This window comes from Nannospalax galili, unplaced genomic scaffold (assembly GCF_000622305.1).
Source record: "Nannospalax galili isolate Female #2095 unplaced genomic scaffold, S.galili_v1.0 scaffold1283, whole genome shotgun sequence".
Lineage (NCBI taxonomy): Eukaryota > Metazoa > Chordata > Mammalia > Rodentia > Spalacidae > Nannospalax > Nannospalax galili.
This window is the reverse complement of record NW_008349841.1, coordinates 557,440-580,910: the sequence shown is the minus strand read 5'-3', so window position 1 is coordinate 580,910 and position 23,471 is coordinate 557,440. Positions and strand designations below refer to the sequence as shown.

The 23,471-nt window shown below is 39.5% G+C and overlaps 1 protein-coding gene across 16 annotated transcripts in view; it reads left to right on the top strand.

The window, feature by feature from the left end:
• Positions 1-4,625: 4,625 nt before the first annotated feature.
• The window catches only part of Supt20h (SPT20 homolog, SAGA complex component), a gene marked incomplete at its 3' end in the record, with an annotated part of 41,231 nt that continues 22,385 nt past the window's right edge, over positions 4,626-23,471 (top strand). For 5 of the 16 annotated variants that reach the window (XM_029570412.1, XM_029570418.1, XM_029570417.1 and 2 more), the window contains 9 exon segments: positions 4,626-4,717; positions 5,038-5,358; positions 6,120-6,222; positions 6,975-7,062; positions 9,088-9,123; positions 10,116-10,174; positions 11,201-11,267; positions 15,314-15,443; positions 21,315-21,418. In XM_029570412.1, coding sequence (XP_029426272.1) covers positions 7,060-7,062; positions 9,088-9,123; positions 10,116-10,174; positions 11,201-11,267; positions 15,314-15,443; positions 21,315-21,418 — 399 coding nt within the window. 16 annotated transcript variants of the gene reach the window in all.

The following is a 23,471-nucleotide window of genomic DNA, read 5'->3' as shown; positions in this document are numbered from 1 at the left end:
CTCTGTGTACTGGAATCCCTGCTGTCTCTCAGTCTCTTGTTCTCAAAGGGACACTAGTAGGATTGGATCAGATCCCATACAACCTCACTTTGCCACTTAGCCTTTTTGTTTTGGTTTTGGTTTTGGTTTGGTTTTACATTTTTTGAGACAGGCTCTCCTTAAAGTCCATGATGACATTAAACTCACTACCTTACCTCAACCTCCTGACTGCTGGGGATTACAGGTATGTTCCACCATGCCAGACAAACCAATCAGCTTTTTAAAGGGCTCAATATACAATCACATTCCCAGGTACTGGAAGTCAGGGGTTCAATGTCTGAATGGGGTGTCTACGTGTGTACATAATTCAGGTCATAATAGTTGTTGGCAGTAATTCCTTAATAATATCATCACATAGCCATGTTCAATAACCCTAGAGTGTCTACCAAATCATAAATTTAGCAGATTATATTCTCATGATGTCCCTTAACATGTTACTCTGTACAACCCTCCACTCCCCCAATTCACCCTAGTGCTGGATATCAAATCCAGGGTCTCCCTTATGTTAGCCAGGTATTCTATCACTGAGCTACATCCCCAGATCCATGCCTCTTTTGTGGAATAAGCTGGCATCGGGATCTAGAGGCTTAATCAAGATTTCGTTTTTTGGTATTGTTTTGTTTTTATTTTTATGTGTATGAGTGTATTGCTTGCATGTATATAAGTGCATCCATGTCGTGTAATGCCTTCGGAGGTTAGAAGAGGGCATTGGATCCCCTGGAACTGGAGTTAGATAGTTGTTAACTGCTATGTGGGTTCTGGGAATTGAACCTGGGTCTTCTGTAAGAGTAACCAGTGTTCTTTACCAATAAGCCATTTCTCCAGTCCCCAAGACTTCATTTGTTTTTACAAAATCATTTTTTATTTACTTGAAAACATATTTTATAAATATTAATAATATAAAAAACATCAAGAACATGTTTAATCATCTCACTTTAGTGTTCCTCAGAATGATCAATAACATAGACTTAGAAATTGCATTTTCTAAAGAGCACTAACACCTCCCTTGGTTCCCCAAAGTAACCAAAAGCAGGAAAAGAACCTGGTATCTCTGCCTTCATTTTGTAGCTGTGCCTTCCTCTTTGGGTTAGACTCTTAACTCTGATTGTAGACATGTTAGTCATTCAAGGAGTGCCTATCTACAAAGTGGTGAGGCTTAACATCTCATCTCCTTATGAGACTTCAGGCATGACAGGCATGGTGGTACATACCTGTTACTCCAGTACTTGGGAGGTGAAGGCAGGAACAGTACCATAAGTTTTAGGGAAGCCTAGTTTACATAGTGAGTTCCAGGCTTGTCAGGGTTTCAGAGTCAGACTCTGCCTCAAAACAAAACCAAAACCAAAAGTGCTAAAAGAACAGAGATCACAGTAACTAAGGTTGTTTGTTTTCGGTTGGGGGTTTGTTTTGGTTTTTTCACTTTTGTTGTTGTTGGTGGTGGTGGTGGTGGTGGAGGTATGGGTGCTGGTGGTGGTGATGGGGAGGGGAGACAGGGTCTTGATTTGTTGGACTGGTCTAGAATTCTCAGGTTTTAGTTACCTGGTCACAGGATGTTCAATATTCCTGCCAGAGCAGAGAAAAACATACCATTCCTCTGGAAGATGGAGATTCTATCTAGTGCATGAACTCCCTGTCAATTGTCTCACTGTATCCCATCCCCTTCGTTAAAAGCTGTTTGTGTCTTAGAATTGACAGGAAATTGGCAGGTCTGTCTACAACAGCAAGTAGACTTGAGGGAACCAATAAAACAGGCAGATGCTAGACTCCCTATGATAATGGGCAGCTGGACCACCAAGCTGACACTGAATCTGAGCAAGGGTTGAGCCTCAGTATAGTTTTACTGTAACGCATTAGCATAGTGAAACCTCAGACCAAAGGGGAGCTATAACTCAAATATAGGCACATTTTGAGCCATCAAGCACTAAAAGTCTCCCCACTCCTTTCTGGGAAAAGAGTAGCTATTTAAATCCCATAAAATAAAATGTAAATGTTTGTCTTTGGCTAATGGGATAGTCTGCTAACTTCATTTCCAGCTACTCTACCTATGAAGGAGTCTGCTGTGCTTTTCACTATTTTTGCTTCAGAACTGGTCTGTCTGATTTCTATCTGACACAAGACCAGCGCCCATAGAGATGGTGACAAATCCCTGTGAGATAGAGATTTGAAATGGACATTGCTTCTGTCTACAAGGCTGGCTTTTTGTTGTTGGCTGTTTTGTTTTTGAGGTAGGGTCTCACTTTGTAGCCCAGCCTGACCTAAAACTCACTACGTAACTCAGACTGGCCTTGGATTTGGCACCTGACTCAGCCTCCAGGGTGCTGGGATTACTGGCTTGAGCTGTCTAGGAGGCAAGGACTGACTTTAATAAAACCCTTCTACCAATTCTGTCTCCTAAGTTCTTGTTGAGCCAAACATAGGATTCCAGTAGCATAGGGACTCAAACAAATACTTGTACACAAGTGCTCCCAGCAGCTTTATTCACAACAGATTAAAAATGGAAACAACCCAAACACCCATCAACACATGGATGGTATCTGTATACAGTGGAATCTTAGTCATAAAACCACATTGTGGATTCATGTTACTGTTAGTAAAGTCTTGGGGAATCCCAACAAATCTAATCCACTCTATCTTTCCCATACAGAGCAAAGAAAGGTAATAGTAAAAAGGCAAGACAAAGATGATTGATGATAGGTAATGATAGATTAGATAGATAGATAGATAGATAGATAGATAGATAGATAGATAGATAGATAGATAGATGATATAAATGATAGATAAGATAGATGATAGAAGATAGATGATAGATGATATAGATGATAGATAAGATAGATGATAGAAGATAGATGATAGATGGACCGATGCAAGTGGAGACAAATTCTTATCACAACCCATTTGACATTTGCAGGACTAAATAACCATCTTTGCTCTCAGTAAAAACAGCTTCTATTTTTTTTTATTTCCATACAATTTGATGGTATTTGGATCCCCTCTCCTTCCCACACCTCCCCTAAAACTACATTTATTTGGGTGTGCATTTGCATAGGATTAAAGAACAATTTGCAAGAAGCAGTTCTTTCCTCTATCATGTGGGTTCCAGGGATCAAACTCAGGTTCTCAAGTTTGGCAGTAAGCACCTTTACCCACTGAGCTATCTTCACGACCCCAAAACCTGCTTCTAAATCTTGTTTCACCAAACAACCAGATTCACAAATGGTTACATATTTCAATTTACATAAAATATCAAGAATAGGTAAATCCATAGTATGAAAGCCAACTGGTTTTTATTTGCCAGCAAGAGGGAAGAACCTGGGAGGGGGAAAGAAAGGGTTCTTCAGGTTCTGTTATGAAGTCATGAAAATGTTTTGAAATGACAATGTGGTGACATAATTATTTTAAACGTTCACTTAACTATACGTTTTAAACGCTCTAAAATGGTTTATTTAGCTGGGCGTGGTGGCACATGCCTTTGATCCCAGCACTCCGGAGGCAGTCAGACGGATCTCTGTGAGTTCAAGGCCAGCCTGGTCTACATAGTGAGTTCCAAGACAGCTGGGACTACTGAGAGACCCTGTCTCAAAAAGACGAAAAAAAAAAAAGTGTATTTGATGTCCAATAGATATCCCCACAATTAAAATTAGTCCTCGATGATCAAAGCTGCTTCAAGGTGCAGAGTTACTACCACCAGATACTGCACCGTGCTCCGAAATTCCATTTTCTAAATTGTTTGCTTTTTTGAGACAGGGTACCCCTGTAGCCCTAGCTGGCCTGGAACTATGTAAACCAGGCTGGCCTCGATCTCACAGAGATCCGCCTGCCTCTGCCTGGGATTAAAGGTCAGGCCACCACATCTGGTGTTACAGTCCATCTTTGAAGGAAGCCAAGACAGGAACTCAAGGCAGGAACCTGCAGGCAGAGACCGTGGGGGAACACTGCTTACTCCTTGCTCTCTCTAGCTTGCTCAGCTATGTTTAAAAAAAAAAGTATTTCCTTTATTACTTTTATTGTATGTGTATGAGTGTAGTGCCTGCATGTGTGTAAGTGCTCATGGAGTCAGAGGAGGGTTGGGTTCCCCTGGAACTGGAGTTATGGATGGTTGTTAGCTGCCTTGTGGGTGCTGGGAATTGAACCTGGGTCCTTTGCAAGAGCAACTAGTGCTCTTAACCACTGAGCCATCTCTCCAGCCCCTCAAATTAATTTTAATCACATTACCACCAGCAACAGCAGCTGGTAAAGCCTCTATACCACACACACACACACACACACACACACACACACACACACACACACTGCACCGTGCTCCGGTGTAAATGTAAAAAAGATTCAAAAACTGACTCTGCCGGCACCTAGCAGACAGCGGAAAGCTTTAAAGTACTGAACTTGGTAATCACGTCACACAAAGGGAAAAACTAGCTCCAAATGTCCTTCCTCTAAAAATTCAAGCAAGAATCCCCGCTCTTGCTTGCCCTAGGCAAGTGGGTGAGGAATCTTTCAGCCTCCCTCGCACACCCAAGGCTACAACTAAGGCCAGAACCCACGGCGCTCCTCGTCCTGCCGGAACTTCCGGCCGCTCAAGCCCCGCCCCTTCCGCCCGTGGAACTGGCGGTTGGAGCCGTGGGTGGGCGTTGCGGCAGGGCCAGGCGCGGTCGGAGACTGAGGCAGGCTGCGGGCTGCTCAGGTGGGCGGGCCGGCGGCTGCAGGGCAGAGGGTGGCAGGGCGGTCGGGGTCTCGGGGCACGCGGCGCCTCCGGAGCGGCTTCCGGGCCCTCGGGGTCGCGCCGCGTGCGCTCGGGGAGTCTCGGGCCTGGGCGCAGCCGCCACTCGCCGTGTCCCGCGGTGCAGCTCGGCCTGCGCTTTACTGATAGGTATTATGGAAACTCGCGGGAATTGGTCGTGCGTCTCCGGGGTGGGTGTCTTGGTTCCCTGGAATCGGAGCCGTTGCCCACTGTGGTCGTGGCGCTTTGAGGTTCAGGCCTAAGTTTTTTTTTTCTTTTTTAAGCTTCTGCAATTGGAAGAATCCGGTCCTTGGCGAGAACAGTGTAGCCCTGCGGCCCTATTCAGAACGGGGTTCATTGCGCGTCCTTGCCACTGCGGCCCGGAGTTGAGCCGGAATAGCTCTCCCCGGATGCCATCTTTCGTCGCCTCCGCCCGGTGGGGGACGCGGCATCCAAGTGCTACTTAGGACTCCAGATACAGAAGTGATGAGCTAGGACTTTGGATCAGTGGAAAAGCAGATCAGAATTTTAAAAGTTAACGAATCGTCTAATGAAATCGGGTCGTAATGCTTTGCTTAAAAAAAAAAGTCTAAACCTAACTACAGGTATGAGTGGACCGAAGGTTGGAATATTGGAAGCTAAGGTTAAAAATTGAGAACAGGCTGAATTCCCATCTAAGTCTGCTTTCAGGTCCTTGCTCCGTAAAATAGAGCCGTAGATCATGTTTACAACAGTCGTCATACAGGTTCTGGCAAATTACATATGCAAGCAGAATGTTTCTAAGAGATAAGGCAATTATATGTTCCTTCTGCAATAAAGCCTTTTAAAGATGCGCCCTCCCATGTAATTTAGTGAAAAAGCCATCATCTCAGGTACCATGTTTGTAAGTATGTAGTGTATTTTCATATTCACGTTTACTGATCAGAACATTTTCATATAATTAAATTATTCCTGAAACCTATACATTGAGGCGTTTATAAAAATATTACCCCTGACTGCTTTTGGAAAGGGATCTGGGTACAATTCTTAGCACCTACATGGTGGCTAACAACCATCCATCCACAACTCCAGTTCCAGGGAATCTGACACCCTCTTCTGACCTCCAAGAGCATTGCACAACACAGATGCACTTACATTCAGAAAATATACACGTGAAATTAGTAATAATATTACCCAAACCACGATTTTCCTTTAGTCTGTATTAGCCTAAGCTTTGTGGTTACTTCCCTCCCAAAAAAGTTTTGCATGGGAAATCCTGTTTTTTGTCACTAGAAGTTGTACTTTAGCAAAATTGTGTAGACAAGAAACAGTAGTTGCAAAGAATTGGGCAAAGTATACTAAAAATATCCCTTATCACCGCCCTCAGAGCACCCATACATCATCTGTGGTTGACAGAAAGGATTAGAACAGTGGGCTTCAACTGTGGCCTCATCTAGTTCTGGACCCCATTCCAGACCAGAATCCAGAGGGTAGGGCATTGGCATTCTTGAAGCTCAGTAGGATACCTGAGTTTTTGTTTCCATTTTTAAATTTTCTTTGTTAAGTATGTTGCCTGTGGTTATAAGCGTGCCACCTGTGTACAGTGCAGTGGAGGTCAGAAGAGGGCATCAGATCCCCAGTTAGCTGTCATGTGGGTGTTCAGAACCAAACCCAGGTCCTTGGCAAAAGAAGCTAGCACTTAACCACTGGTCCATCTCTTCAGCCCCAGGATATTTGGTTTTAAACTAAGATGAGAACTTTGCATTAGAAGAAAGGTTTTTCAGGAATGTGTCTAGTTTTAAGGAAAAGGGAGCCATCTTGGAAATGTAGCCTGGGACATTTGGCAGAATATCTAGAGATTTTTTTCCTCCAATCAGGCACTTTTAAAACTGATTTGTAAAGTGAACTATATAGCTGTCAAAAGCCAATGGCAAGTTGTAGAATCCACAGGAAAAGGGAGAGTTGCAATATTGATGATAGAGAAAAAAAATTCATAAAACATTTTTTCTGTGGGTTTTTTTTATTTACTTCTGTGGGGTTGGGGAATAGGTAATGATCTGAACTTTCAAACTTTTGCCCTACCTCGTGAAAAGAGTAGTAAGTAGGTGGCTTAGTGCATTAATATTTTTGTAGCAGTATTTAAAAATGTGTTAGAAATGTATGTGCCTTAAGTTTTCTGGTAATTACAGAATAATCTGTATGGTTATGTGTTAACATGGGGGTCTTGTTTTTATTTCTGCAGGTGTGTAAGAAAGACATGGTTTTCACCCCATTTCAGCAAAGCACCTAAATTTTCTCTTCTTTTTGGCTCCCTATCATGTGCCACAATGGTAAGCTACAGCTTAGTATGTTTAAATTTGTGTTTTATAATATTTTCATCCTTCAGCACCATTAAGATAGTATATTGAACTACCCAAATTATGTAGCAGGCAGTCATATCAAAATCTCTAAAATATCTGGCTGAGAGGCTGGAGAGATACCTCAGTGATTAGTGATTAAGAGCACTTGACTGCTCTTCCAGAGGACCCAAGTTTGGTTACCAGCACCCATATCAGGCAGCTGACAACCCCCTGTAACTGCTCCAAGGGATCCAGTGCCCCCTTCTGACCTCCAAAGGCACCCACACATATGTGGCATGTACTTACACAGACAAAAATAATTGAAAAAAATCTGACTAGTGTCTCTCAGTTCAGTGTTAGAAATCACATCCAAATTTCACAGATAATCCATGTGTTAAAATTTGATTCTAAAAAAATAGTTGATTCTGGAGCTGAAGAGATGGCTCAGCAATTAAGAGCACTTGCTGCAGCACCTACATGACAGCTCACAACAGTTTGTGACTCCAACTCCAGGGGAAAGCTGAAGCTTTTGGTGTCCAAGAGCACTATACTCATATGCACATACCCACACATTGATACACATAATTTAAAATAATAAAAATAAATACATTTTAAAACTCTGTTTTGCCATATTTCTAAATCTTTGGCAAGGAGGTTGGGTATCAATGCAAATTATTGGGGACGATGGAGGTTTCTCATATTTTAGGTTCCTCTCACATTTGTGCACCAGTGGGGGAGGCGGGGCACATGTTTACATTTGGAGATGAGAAGATCTTCAGTGTCTTCCCTCAGACTCCATCACCTTTTATTTTGAGGTAGTCTCTAACTGTAAAACTTGCCTAGTAGCCTATGCTGGCTGCCCAGCAAGCCCCAGGGATTTGCTTCCCCAGCACTGGGATTATAAGTTTGTACAGCTACACCAGCTTTTTTTATGTGACTTTTGGAGATTGAATTCATTTCCTCATGCTCGTGTGGTAAGCACTTCCAACTGAGCTAATTTCCAAATTCCTTCACTTGCATATTTTTTAATTAATAAATACAGCCAGCTTTGGTGGCTCACACTTGTAATCCCAATACTTGAGAGGCTCAAGCAGAAAGATCTCTGTGAGTTCAAAGCCACCCTGGGCTACAAAGTGAGTTCTAGGCAGCATAGGCTACAGAGTGGAACTCTGTCTCTAACCTACCCCCAGTAAGGTAAATAAAATTAATAAAGTATATCCTTTATTTGTAAATGTACTTGCTGCCCCTATAATTGTAGCAGTATCCCAGTAATATATTTTTGTTCGCTACATAGTCACTAAACGTTCTTAGAAATTAGCATTTAACTTTTGCCATTAAGATTTTTAAAACCTAACTGACATGGTAGCAATGCCTGTACTCCCAGCCTTTGTGAGACTGAGGCAGGAGGATTGCCACAACTTCAAGGCTGTCTTGGGCAACAGGGTAAGACAATCAAAAGACGTTAAAGACTAAGGGGAGAAAATAATTTACAATTTTTTAAGATGATTCCCCATACCCCAGGTTGCCCTGGACTCAGATCCATCTCTCTTAGCCTTCTGAGTGGAATTATATGCATGAGCCACCATACTGAGCTTGTTTTAAACATTTGACAGGAAATAAATGAACAATACTTATCTTCTTCTCTTGGGATCTTACCTTCTATTTCTGCCTTGTTGGGAAAAAAATTAAGACTCATCACACCAGGATTCTTTTGTATCTGTGTATTAATGATACTGCTAAGTATTTGAAGGAAGAGTGATTGACAAGCGTATCACTCAAATACTGGCTGCTGACACCATTTCAGTAGTTCTTATGTACTTGTCATGATCCAGATACCCAAAACTGCCATTTTCTTAACTTATCTTAAATACAATGGGGGATGGAGGAGAGAAATGAAGCAGTGCACTTGTTTCAGAAAGTGAAGCATAAGTACTTAATTAAGGATGTTAAGTATTTATTAAACTTTTTTTTTTGTCTGAAAACAACTCATGTTGCCAAATATTCTGCTTTTTACAGCAGCAAGCCCTAGAGCAAGCTTTGGATCGAGCAGAGGTGAGGCATGACTAAGTTACATATTGAAATGGTGATGTCTGTAACTGACAGAAATTCAATTTTAAGAGATTTTTGTAATCTTCAGAGGAATGTTTTAGGCTTAAGTATGCTAACAGTTTTGCTGTGGATTAAAAATTATTTAAACAAGGGGCTGGAAAGATGGCTCAGCGGTTAAGAGCACTGACCCAGGTGCAGAGGTGCAGAGGACCCAGGTTCAATTCCCAGCACCCACATGATGGTTGCGAACCATCCTTAACTCCAGTTCCAGGGGAATTAGCCGCCTTCTGACCTCCACCCCATTGCACGACAAGGGTTCACTCACATACATGCAGGCAATACATTCATACACATAAAAATAGTAAAAATATTTTTAAAAATTATTTAAACAAGATCATAGAATTCCTAAGATGGTTTTTCTGTTTTGACAAGTTCTCCAAAATACCTTTGAAAATAGGATCATTGGGGGCTGGAGAGATGGCTCAGTGGTTAAGAACACTGACTGTTCTTGCCGAAGACCCAGGTTCAAATCCCAGCACCCACATGGCAGCTAACAACTGTCCGTAACTCCAGCTCCAGGGGCTCCAACAGCCTCTTCTGTCCTCCACAGGCATTGCACGATACGGGTGTACTTACCTACATGCAGACAAAACACTCATACATATAAAAATAATAAAATATTTTTTTAAAAGGATCATTAGATGTGTAATTTTAATATATTTATAGAACTTTACAATTTTTCTGTCCAGTGAAATTACAGTTTATTATACTGAAATACTATGTTCAGTCTTAGTGCAGTTTAAATTTCATTTGTTTATATAACATGTATTTACATGTTAAGTAGTGGTTTTTTTTCCTACAAGGTACAACTTAGCATGTGTCAGAGATCCAAGTGATATTTTAGCTTGTACATTTTAGATACCCAGCACTTCATACAGTTAGTTGTTTATACCAAAACAGTATCTAAGCTGATTTCATAAACTTTTCTTTTTTAGTATATCATTGAAAGTGCTCGACAGAGACCACCTAAAAGGAAGTATCTATCTAGTGGAAGGTAAGACTATTTAATTGGTAACATCTTAGAGTCAATGAAATATGGTAGTCCCCACTTACTGTATTCTTACTTGGTATTACAAATGTTGCAAGTTCTAATCTGGAAATTGGAATACTCTAAAATCTGGAACTTTGGAGTCCTAGTGGGATGTCACAAATGGAAATTTTCACATCTGACTTCATGGGACAGATTATCATTGGTATGCTGGCACAGTAAAAATATTGTATAAAATTGCCTTCCTTGTACTTCTGTAAATGTATCCGGAATGAGTAGTTTTTGTGCCTGTACTGTGGTCCAAAAAGCTAAAGACGTCTAAAACCCTTCTCATCCCCAACATTTTAGATATGATAGGGATACTCGGCCTGCATTAAGAATTCCTAAATTGGCCCAGGCATGGTGGCATATACCTTTAATCCCAGCTTTTAAGAGGCAGAGATAGGTAGATCTCTATAAGTTTGAGGCCAGCCTAGTCTGTATAGTAGGTTCCAGGCCAGTCAGGGCTGCATATTTTGATAGAACTTCTATCTTAAAAAATAAATTCCAAAACTGGTATAAAGTATCATATCCAACCCCATCTCATCTCCAGTTTTCAGATAATGGCACATGCCTATGAATATTCAGAAGGCAAGAGCATTGCAAGTTTGAGGCCATCCTCAACTAAAAAAGAGAGACCTTGTCTTAAAAATGGCAACTGCAGAACCTGGAAAAGTTGCTGCTATTGTTGTTTGCATACCAAGTGGTATTATTGGTCTTTTTATAAATAGGTACACACATAATTTGGATTTTGGAAACTTTAGCTATGCTGTCAACTGTGAAAAAGAATCCCAGTTTACTATGTTGAACTGGCATTATACCAAAATTAACTATATTAATCTAGAAACATTAAACTTAATTTTTTTGCCATTTATACAGGAGTAATGCATTTTATTAAATACATAGTCTCAGCTGTGGGGATTTGGTTAGAGAAATTATTTAACAAATCATTTCATGATGTTACTTACATTATATACTTTTTTTTTTTCCTAGAAAGTCTATATTCCAAAAACTTTATGACTTGTATGTTGAAGAATGTGAAAAAGAACCTGAGGTTAAGGTAAATAATTGATTTTTTTTAGCCTTAAGGCTTTTGAGCTATGGTGGAAGGAGGAAATTTAGAGTTAACATTTGATGCAGTTAATAATTTCTATCTTTGTGGTTGAACAAAGTCTAGTCAGTTCTTTGACCCAGTGCCCTGAGTATTCTGGCACCACATAGAGCCCAGTTGCTGAAGTAGCACTGGAAGAGCAACAGAAAGGCACAAGCTGGGTACAGCTCTCATTGATTCTCCTTCTGTGAAGTGATTTGTAACCTGAAGCTATAACCTGTTTCTCATGAGTTGACTGGAAAGTCAAAGCTATTACAAGGGCATATGGGAAAATGAATTTGGTAAGAAAATAATCTCGTGACAGTATCTACTGTTGAATAGAAATTGACCTTTTTTTTTTTTTTTTTGGTCTTTTTGAAGCAGGGTGTCCCTGTAGCCCCAGCTGTCCTGGAACTCACTATGTAGACCAGGCTGGCCTTGAACTTACAGAGATCCACCTGCCTCTGCCTCCCAAGTGCTGGGACTACAGGTGTGCACCACCACGCCCAGCAAAATTGACTTTTTTTAAAAGCAAAGTTAGAGTTAACTAAGAAAAAGATTTTGTGTTGTGTTGTTTTGTGTGTGGTTTGATTTGGTTTGGTGTGGCTTGGTTTGGTTTGGTGGTGTTGTTTTTTACTGTGTTCCCCTGGCTGGCCTGGAACATTATGTAGACCAGACTTGATGGTAGATCAAGAATTTATAATTCTTAGAGCTGGCCTTCAGCTCACCTGCTTATGCCTCCTGAGTGATGGGATTAAAGGTGTGGGTTACTACATTTGGCTTTAAGAAGTTTTAGTAAGACTTAAGCACTAATATTGAGTGGCCACACACCACCTAGAAAGTTAACTTGTTAAAATATTTTGACCTTTCCCAGTTAAAATTTGTGCCTTATGGAACTGAGTATAGTGGATAGGTGAGTCTCTGTGAGATGGAGGCTAGCCTGATCTACATAGCCAGTTCCAGGCCAGCTGGGGCTCTAAGAAGACCTGGTCTCAAAAAAAAAAAATGCCTTAAGGATTTTGTAAGCTTTCATTGTCTTTAATTTATAAGTAAATAATATTTTAATGTTTAAGCAAAAAATAGTGGAATTTGAGTAATATCCAACCTTTAAAATCTTTACATTTGAAAAACATGACTTAAATTTTAAGATTATGAATAAATCTTACAGATTGTTTTCCATAAGTTTTATTCATGTATACATAACATAATAAATTGCACATTTAAAGTATACCTTTAAAAAAATTTTAAGTATAAATTTTCATATATTCATGAAACCATCACAACAATCACTACAATGTATGTATCTGTCATCTTAGTGATAGAACTAAGATAGGTAAGATACATTTCACAATTATAATTATACAATAATACATGTTTTAAATATAATTATTTAGATTTAAGATTTTTTTTTTTTTTTTTTTTTTTTGAGACAGGGTCTCCCTGTAGCCCCAGCTGTCCTGGAACTCGCTATGTAGACCAGGCTGGCCTTAAACTCAAAGAGATCCACCTGCCTCTGCCTCCCGAGTGCTGGGATTAAAGGCATGCACCACCACTAGGGCTGGAACATGGCTCGGTGGTTAAGAGCACTAGCTGTTCTTGCAGAGGACCTGGGTTCAATTCCCAGCACCCATATAGCAACTAACTTCAGCTCCAGGGACTCCAACGCCCTCTCTGACTGCAGGCATTGCACAACAGAGGTGCACCTACCTACCCATATGCACACAATATACTCATACACATAAAATAAGAGTAAAACTTTTTTTTTTTTAAAGAAGATTCTAAATTGGAGTCCACAAACCACTGTCTTTGCATGTTTTTATAAATTTTTATTGGAACCTAACACACCTGTTGGTTCATTTATTTGTGTCTGGAGTCGGGTGGGGAACCATATTGAAGCAGCTTTTTGTTCTATAACTCAAGCTGGCCTGGAACGTGTGATGATTTTCCTGCCTCAGTCTTTCGAGTACTTGGATTAGGGTTTATGTATTTTCTGTGGCTACTTTTAAAAATTAGCAAATTGAATAGTTGCTATAGCCCACAAGCCTAAAATGCTATCTGCTATTTAAGAACCAGGTTTCCAGCCTCTTGTCAACTCATAAGGAGCAAATTTGTTTTCTTGAAGACGTGCATATACTACACTGAATTTTCAAGGTTTTTGTTGTTGTGTTTTCATTTTTTGTTTTTGTTTTTATTTTTCTGAGAAAGGGTCTTGCTGTGTATACCCCAGGCTGGTCTCAAACTTGGAATCCTTCACCTCAGTCTCCCCAGTACTTAAGTTACAAGCATGTTCCCCAACTCCCAACCCATATCCTTGTTTTGTTTTCTGGTTTTTTTTTACATTACAGTGCTTAGAAATTGTTAAGGTGTTTTTTTTTGTTTTTTTTTCATTTTCAGATTACCTAGTGTTTTTATTCTATGTTGATGATAGATGAAGAATTTATCATTCTTAGGGCTGGCAAGGTAGCTTAGTGAATAAAGGCACATGTCCCTAAGCCTGAGGATCCCCAGGACCCACATGATAGAGAGAACTGATTTCTGCAGGTTGTTCTCTGACCACATGCAGGCTGGGATGTACACATGCCTTTCTCCCTCCCCAACACACAAATAATTTTAATTTTAAAATTCTAAGACTTGCTAATTCCTGTTTTACATTAATAAGTTATATATTTAACATCAGATTTTCAGCAATTTGGATTTTTGAGATGCCATAAAAATAAATATATTGACTCATATCTTTCCTAAGATACAATGAGATGAGTTGTTAAATCTTTAAGTAGTTGTCATTCAAAACCATACATTTGGGACTGGAGAGATGGCTTAGCATTTAAGAACACTAGCTGCTCTTGCAGAGGACCTGGGTTCGGTTCCCTGCACCCATGTGGCAGCTAACGTGGTATCCAAGGGATCCAGTGCCCACTTCTGACTCTTACAGATATTGCATGACACAGATGCACTTAACACACTTGCAGGCATTATACTCATACATGTAAAATTTAAAAAAATATATATATATATTTTTTTGTCTTTTTGAGACATGGTCTCCCTGTAGCTCCAGCTGTCCTGGAACTCACTATGTAGACCAGATTAGCCTTGAACTCACAGAGATCTGCCTCCTGAGTGCTGGGATTAAAGGCGTGTGCCACCACGCCCAGCAAAAATTATTTTAAAAATATTTTTAAAAAATGTAAAATTGTGGATTTTATGTATATGCATATTTACTGATACACAAAAATGATTTTAAGGTGGTTCTTAAGGAACCATTGCATTGAATTTATAGGAAATTAAACTATTTCTTATTATCAGATATTTTTAGGTTCGACATTTCAGCTAATTAGAGTTGTTGAACGTGTTTAGATCTAATTAGACTACAGTATTGAAGAAATATGAACTTGTTACCATACAGTTAAAGAGAATGAACTCAATTCTTAATTTTACTTAAACACGTAGCATGTTTTATATGTGTTTTTATTATACAATTCTCATTTTCTCTTTTTTTTCTTCTTTCTTTTCCCCCTCCCTTACTTTGAGACAGAATCTCACTGTAGATCAAGCTGGCCTGAAATTCACTGTGTAGCTAGCCCTGGCTGATCTTGAATGTATGGTGATCCTCCTGTCCCAGCCTCTCAACTGCTGGACTTATAGGCATGAGCCACCATGCTAGTTTTTTTGGTTTGTTTTGTTTTAAAGATGAGGTCTTACTCTTTAATTTGGTCCAGGCTGACCTAGAACTCATAATTTTCCTGCTTCAGCCTCCTACTACTTACATCACATGTATATAACCATCACTGGCCAGTTTATGATACGGGTTAATGTATGTAAAACATGATAGTGGATCAAAAGTATACATTGCTAGCCTGTGTACTGTGGTTATAGTATTGTGAAAATTCCCCATGTATTCAGGATCATAATGTGGAAGGAACATCAATAGATGGATTCATATCTGATTTTCTTAAATCATAGCATTCATTTTCAAGGTTATGCTATAATGTTTTCATGAACTTTACCTCTTTTTAAAGCAGAAATTAAGAAGAAATGTGAACTTGTTAGAGAAGCTTGTCATGCAAGAGACTTTGTCATGTTTAGTAGTCAATCTGTACCCAGGAAATGAGGGCTATTCCCTGATGCTCAGGGGGAAAAATGGATCAGGTAAGACCTTCCAAAATACACCTGCTACAGAATGGTTCTGCTTTTAAAAGTTAGCTTCTTAACTTGCTCAGGGGGTTATCCTGATAAAAAACAAATTCCTTTCCTACATTTCTCTCATGAATTTTGCTACAATGTTTAAAATGCTTCTAGTATGTAGATTATCCTTAACAGAACATGCATTTGAAAAGTATTGAAATTGATTATGTCTATTTTTTTGTTTATGTGTTTTTTTCTTTACATTTTATTTATTGTGGTGGGAGGGTGGGCATGTGGAGGTCAGAGGACAACCCGCTATAGTGCATTCTCCTCTACCATGTGGGTCCCAGGGATTAAACTCAGGTTGTCAGGTTTATTGATATGTGCCTTTACTTGCCAAGGCATCTTACCAGCCCTGATTATTTCCTTAAGTTAATTGATAAAAGAGAGGCTGGTGAGATGGCTCAGTAGTTAAAAGTAGTCTTGCTTTTGCAAGAGGACCCAAGTGTGAGTTCACAGTTGCCTGTAGCTCCAGTTCCAGGGAATTTGATGCCCTTTTCTCACCTCCACAGGCTCCTGCATGCACACACACACATAATAAATAAGTAAATCTTTTAAAAATTATTTAAAAATAGGGGCTGAAGAAATGGCTCAGCAGGTAAGAGTAGTGACTGCTCTTGCAGAGGACCAGGGTCAATTCCCAGCACCCACACAGTAGTTAACAACCATCTGTAGCTCCAGTTGCAGGGGTTCTGGTGCCTTCTTCTGACCCACGGTCATTACATGACATGGGTGCACTTATACACATGCAGGCAATACACTCATATTATTTTTTTCTTTTTTTTTTTTTGTTGTCATTTATAAAACTCATTACCCATAGTGAGTGAGACAGTCCACATTTTATTCACAGAAGTTCTGGTTAGGGAATATGTTCCTGGAAAGAGACACACAATAAAGCTCTTTTTACAGATATTATACACATATCTTAAGTTGCTGAAGCAAATACATTTTATTTTGATTTATGTGCTTGTTATCTGCTTCCAATAATAGCTAATTATAGAGGAGTTAGACACACCTGAGGAAGCAACCATCAGGAATCACTAGGGATGTGATTGAAAATGACATTAAAACTCTCTCCCGAGCTGGAGAGATGGCTCAACAGTTAAGATCACTGTCTGCTCTGCTCTTGCAGAGGACCTGGGTTCGATTCCCAGCACCCACATGGCGGCTACGAACCATCCTTGACTCCAGTTCCAGGGGAATCCAAAGCCCTCTTCTGAACTCTGTGGCATTGCACGACATGGGTGCACTCACATGCAGGCAATACACTCATACACATAAAAAAACTTAAAAATTTAAAAAAAAAAAAACCACTCTCCTATACACAGAAGAAATGAAAGTTTAAAGAAGATCAAATATTTCCTCTGAAAAGTTCCCTTTCGGTAATGTATTTTCTGCAAATCCAATATGCTACCATCAACATGGTATCATTTATTTATTTAATTTTTTTCTTTCTTGTACCATTAAGGCATTTATTTGTGTATTGGGAACTTTGGGTTGCTTTGCTCAGTGGTGGGGGGGACAGCTCCAGGAACAGAGAGACTGATCAGTACAGAGTAATGACTCTGGGACTTGAGCTTCCCAATAAACTACACACCAAATTTATTCTCTAACAGCAAGCTTATATACCAAAGAGGGGCTAGTGGGTACATGCCAGGTCCAGGATGCATGTAAAGTTCACTTCAGAAAAGACAAAGGGTGCTCATATTATGTGTTATGTGTCACATAGGTTGATCAGTCCTTAACGTCAGCAGAGGGTCGTTTGTACAAGACCAGGGGAGTGTGTCAGAGCTTATTAACTAAGATGTCTTAATTTTAATTACACACATACTTGGTGTTATTGATTAGGCTATTTTTCACCTCTAGATCAAGGAAGTCAAGGTGTTTTTCTCAGAACAAAGAGACTAAACTTTTAACCTGGCCAGCTGCCTTTTGCTAGTCATTGCAGTGGTCCACATGGCAGGGCTGTAGAGGCACTGTTTTCAGTGCCTCACCCCTTTTAGCAGAGGCTGCAACCTATTCAAAAGTACATGCCTAACTTGTCCCGAGTTCAGCCATCTTGGTCTCCAACATTTGTGCTTTCCAGATTTTTTTTTCTTTTTTTTAACTTTAAAATTTTTTTTATTGACAGTTTCATACATGAATATAAGGTGTTTTGATCAAATCCATGCCTACTCCCTCCCCTCCAACACCTCCCATATCTCCCCATCACTTTTTCACAACTTTGTATTCATTTTCCCTCTCTCTCTCTCTCACTCTCACTCTCACTCGCTCTCCTTTTTAATGGAGCTTTTTGCTGCTCTAATATTCCCATCTCTGAAGAGGTAACCCTAAAATCTTTTAGGGGTTAGATTAAAGCTCCCAAATCTTTTTGACCTTTTAAAAGAGTATGTTGCTAAGAGGTCCAAGGACCTTTTGACTTTTAGCCAAGAAACTGGCTACTTTGAGGGGGGGTGTCTTTTTATTCTAACTGCCTAGCCAATTCCTACCTCCTATTCTTATCACACCATCCTCTGAAGAGGTTACCGAAATTGCCGATAGGGAATCAAGACGCAGACCGCTCTGGCTTCTTCCATACTGAACAGGGACGCAGGGTGAGGCAATTGGGGTACCCCCTTCAGGTGGGTCAATCTAAAAGACTCCCAAATTGTGTAACCCTTATCTCTAGGGGGAAAAGAAAGTCCTTGACTGGTGAATAGGAGTTGTGAAGAAGTAAAGGCAAAAGTAATTAGCATTACAAGTTCTAGATAGGAAACTAGTAAAAAGTCAAATGTGTATACCAGTCCATTGGAATTTCTTGACGAGAGCTTCCAAAAGCATCCCTCTATTGGGTTCCTCCTCATTTTTTTGTCTGCCAAGGCTGAACTCGAGATGGTCTCAGGATTTGTTTTCAGGCACCTCGATAGCTGTTGGAGTGGCTAGAATAAGTGTCAGTTCCCTCTCAAAGGCTTCTAGATAGAGGCTGAAAACAAATTTATCCATCATTTTAGAACAATAGCTGGTTGTCTCCCTTAGCTACAGGTGGGCGCTACAGTAATGGAGACAAAAGAAAATCATCAATGAGAAATAATTGTCTAAATAACTTTTTATGTGACCTTAAGCCTAATGTCTGGGAAGTATAATCCCTAGAACTCTTAAAGAAATATACTGATCACTTTAATCTTTGTTTATACTTTCCTTTTGGGTGTTTAAGACTGTACATTTGGCCCAAATAAACCAATTTATTTTTACACTTTTGGTCATTTGAGGATCTGTTCCTCAGGGGTCACATGGACTTGGGAGGAGCCCCTGGCTCCTTTCTTTCACCAGTTCCATCTATGTGAAGATAAGTCAAAGGTCCTGCTTGACCATGGCTGGCTTTACTTGGAGCATGAAGGAAATGTTTCCTCTGAGTTGATCTCTTCTTTGTAGACTGGACACTGGTTCAAGTCCATCTGGTGGGGTCTGGCCTCCCTGAACAAAAGGACAGAGAACTCAGCACAGTTACAGGACATTTTGAGAGATGCTCTATAGTCCCCTGGAACTTAGTCGACCTTGGAGGGCAAGGGGCAAAAACTGTCCTTTAAGTCCCTCTGATCAGATTAGTATAGGCCTCAAAGTATGGTTGTTAAATATCCAAGAAAGTTAGTTCCACCAGTCTGGTACTTTTAATTACCATGTACTACGTAGATAAAACTTGGACAAAAACCAAACATTCTCAGATAAATCTTGACCAGGGTTCAAGTCTCAGCACACACATGGTAGAAAAAACTTGGGCTAAAACCAGACATTCTCAGATAAACCCGTTGACCAGGGTTCAAGTCTCAGCACACGCATGGTAGTTAACAGTCATCTGTAGCTCCGATTCCAGGGGATCTGATGCCTTCTGACCTCTACAGGCATTGCATGACTCAGGTGCACTTTCACACATGCAGGCAATACACTCATACGCATAAAATAAAAATAATAAATTATTTTAAAATTATAAATAAAGTTAGGCGGGTGTGGTTGCTCATGCCTTTAGTCCCAGCAGAAGCAGGCGGATCTCTGAGTTCAAGGCTGGCCTGGTCTACATAGCGAGTTCCAGGCCATGTAGGGCTACAGGAGACCTTGTCTCAAAAAGACCAAAAAAAAAATTATTTAAAAGTAAAGTCAATTAATAAAAGATAAATTTTAAACAATTGCCAGCATTTTTTTAAATTGCTGTTTGTATTTTAAGATAAAGTATTTTAAGTTGTGCTACATTTTTAAAAATATTTTTATTTTATGTGTATGAGTGTATTGCCTGCATGTATGTGAGTGCATCCATGTCATGCAATACCTGAGGAGGTCAGAAGAGGGCATTTAAAAATATATTTTATTTATTATTTTTATTTTATGTGTATGAGTGTATTGCCTGCATGTATGTGAGTGCATCCATGTCATGCAATGCTGCGGAGGTCAGAAGAGGGCTTCAGATTCCCCTGGAACTGGAGTTAAGGATGGTTCGTAGCCACCATGTGGGTGCTGGGAATCAAACCCGGGTCCTCTGCAAGAGCAGTCAGTGCTCTTACACACTGAGCCATCTCTCCAGCCCAGTGTGCTGCATTTTATATAACATCTAAACCCTTGAAAATTTAACAAATTTGTTGCCTTTGAGTAATTTATATTAAAATAGTTATTAAAATATTAGACATTGACAATATTTCTAAAAAGAAACTTCTAGTGCTGTGACTATGAAGAGTATTGAAATATAAATATTCTTAGATTTCACTAAAGAAGCATCTCAAAATTTGATATGATGATAGTAATATGGGTTCTACCAGAAACTTCACTAGTTAAGAATTTTATTGGCTGGCACTTACTTACTCCTATCACTCAGGAGGCGGTGGCAAGTGAATCTCTTAGTTCAAGGCCAACCTGGACCACATAGTAATACCCTGCCTCCCAAAACAAAAAAATAAAAAAAGAATGAATTTTATTTAGAAGTCGAGAATAAAGCTTAGTTGGTAGAACACTTACATAGCATCCACAAAACTCTAGGTTAATTCCCACCACCACATAAACCTGGCATGGTAATTCCTTTCCTGTAATCTCAGGACCCAGGAGGTAGAGGCATTGGGATCAGAACTATTTCAAGGCCAGCCTGGGCTACATGAGACTTGATCTGAAGGGAGGTAGGGAGGGTGGGAGAGAAAGGAAAGGGGAAAGGAGGAAGGATTTTTTTTAAAGATTGTATCATTTTTTAAATTATGTGTATGTGTGTGTGAGTGTGAGCCCAGGTACCCATCAAGTTAGAATGTTGGAGCCCCTGGAGCTGGAGGTTCTAGAGGTTGTGAGCTGCCGTGTGGGTATTGGGAATAGAACTCAAGTCCTCTGCAAGAATGGTTCCTGCTCTTAACAAACAGGCCCTTTCTCAGGGCCTTAAACATGCTCAGCTAGTACTCCACCACAGAGCTATATACTTAAAAATATAAATTTCTTATATTGAAGTAATTATAAAATGAAACACCAAGAGAATGTTGTCTAAAATGTGACCATTTTTTAAGATGAAGTATCAGCTTACTACTGTTCTGATTTCCAGATTAGATCAATAAATCTGCATTGAACTTTTAGTTTCATTGATGTTGGACTATTACAATGTTCTGAGTACTATTGGCTGTGATTAGAATAATTTTAAGCCAGATAGTTTCCCATGTGTTTGGTTTATTTTTCTATTCTGGTTTAAAACTTTACAGTTAATAAGTGTTTTAATAATGTGATGTGATTCACTTACAAGACTGAAAAAAGGGTATTGGGAGTGCCCGATGCCATTTAAATCATACTAATAACTTTTGATGAGCCTAATCATTTTTATAACTTTGTTTTCAATTTAAGATTCTGAGACCATTCGACTGCCTTATGAAGAAGGGGAATTGCTTGAATACTTAGATGCAGAAGAATTACCTCCTATTTTGGTTGATCTCCTAGAAAAATCTCAGGTAAAAAACTTTTCTTTTTAAAAGTATCCCACTGAGCACAGTGGCATGTGCCTATATGTCCCAGCTACTCAGAGACTGAGGCAGGAAGATCTTGAGGCTAGTAGTTTGAGGCCAGTTTTTGGCAACAAACCAGGACCCTCTTTTTAAAACATAAAACATACAAACATATAAGCAAACAAATAAAATGTCTTTTTTTCTTCTTCCCTTGTGGCACTGGGGATCGAACTTAGGCCCTTATATATGCTAGGCTACCAGTCTAGCACTAAACTATACCCCCAAACCCATTTGTTAGATGATATGTATACATACATAACATTTTTAGCGTGTGCTTTTTTCTTTTTCTTGTTTTAAGACAGGGTCTCACTTTGTAGTCTGGCTGCCCTGGAACTGGTAGTAATCTTACCTCAGCCACACCCAAGTGCTAAGGTTGTCAATCTGAGCCACCACACATGCCAGTATACTCAATAGTGCTTAGAGCATAAAATGAGGCATTATACATTGCTGTGTGAAAAATGGTTTGTTGTGGTTTACCTTTTTGCTGCAGTGAAATGTACAGATGTAGTCAGTTCTTCTAAAATCACTGTAACTGATGACTTAAGTCATGAGTTGAAATCTTCCTGCAATGAGGAGAAATAAGCTGTAAAATGAGAACTTTTCTTCCTAGCACTGTCGACCAGCATTCCTACATCTTTCTCCACAGTTGCTCTTTGTTTTCCTATTAACGTGGATAAATCCCATTCATGAGGCATACTCCCCATTTGTTTTCTAAACCTTTCCCTTCTTGTGGCTTATATCCGTAGCCTTCTTCTCTGCTTTTTTCTTTACTAGATATAGAATGCAAACATACTGTGCTCACAACTTTAAAAAAAAAAATCCTCTCCTGACTCCTTTGTTTTTCAGCTGTTGATTTGTAATTTTCCTTGCTACACCACATTCTTTCCTCCACTTACCTCATTCAGCATTATAACTTCAGCTTTCTGCAGAAGCTGCTTTAGGCAAAGTCACAAGTGATCTTATGACATAGAATTATTAGTCACTTATCCTTATCTTAGTCTCACAGAAAAGGTCAGTATAGCCAAGCATAATGGCACATGCCTTTAACTCCTAGCCATCCTCAGCTTCATATTGATTCTTTAAAGTAAATCCTAAAATAATAGAGTAGAGATTAAGGAGGTATGGTTGTTTGTGGGATGTGTATTGGATGAATGTTACTTGAGATTAAAGATCCTGGGAAGATACTGCTAATAGCCAAATGTTTAATTGAATTGATTAGAAGGGTTGTTTTTATTAACATACATTAGAGAAAGAACTGGTATTTTCCTAAGGTAGCAGTATATGTATGCTGTATACAGTTGTAAGGGAGGTAGCAGTTAATGTAATTAACAGGGCTCAGGTATCAGCATATAATGTGTTTTAGACTTTGGTGGTAATGTCTTTTGAAAATATCCTGCTAGAAATGGTATTCCAAATAGTTTTAAGCTTCCAGTTATTAATAAGGAAGTAGTAAAAGACATAGCTTAGCTAAACCTTCCCTTTTTTGTTTTTGTTTTTCTTTTTTGTTTGTTTTGTTATTTTTTTTGAGACAAGGTCTCCCTGTGGCCCCAGCTGGTCTGGAACTCACTATGTAGACCAGGTTGTCCTGGATTTCAAGAGATCTGCCTGCCTCTGCCTTCTGAGTGCTGGGAGCCACCAAGCCCAGCCTGATAAACCTTTTTTAATGTCTTGTTCATTGTTAAGATTATTAATAGATCTTGATCATAATATAAGTAAAATCGTTTTGAAGAAAGTATGCACATGATGAAGAAAGCTAAGTAGGGTTAATTCCTAGATTAACTACTATTGGGCCTACTTGGCAATAAGGTAAGAATGATATGATTTCTTTTATATCATTTTGTATTTGTGCACAAATAGCTATAACTGGTATAAAGTGCCTAAACATAGTATTGTGGGATCTGACAGTTTGGTTATCATATGAGAGAGGTGAAAGTAGATTAATAAGATTTGTGCATCTATAGTACTATAGTGAGGCAAGGCTAATAGGGGTGTTGGACCT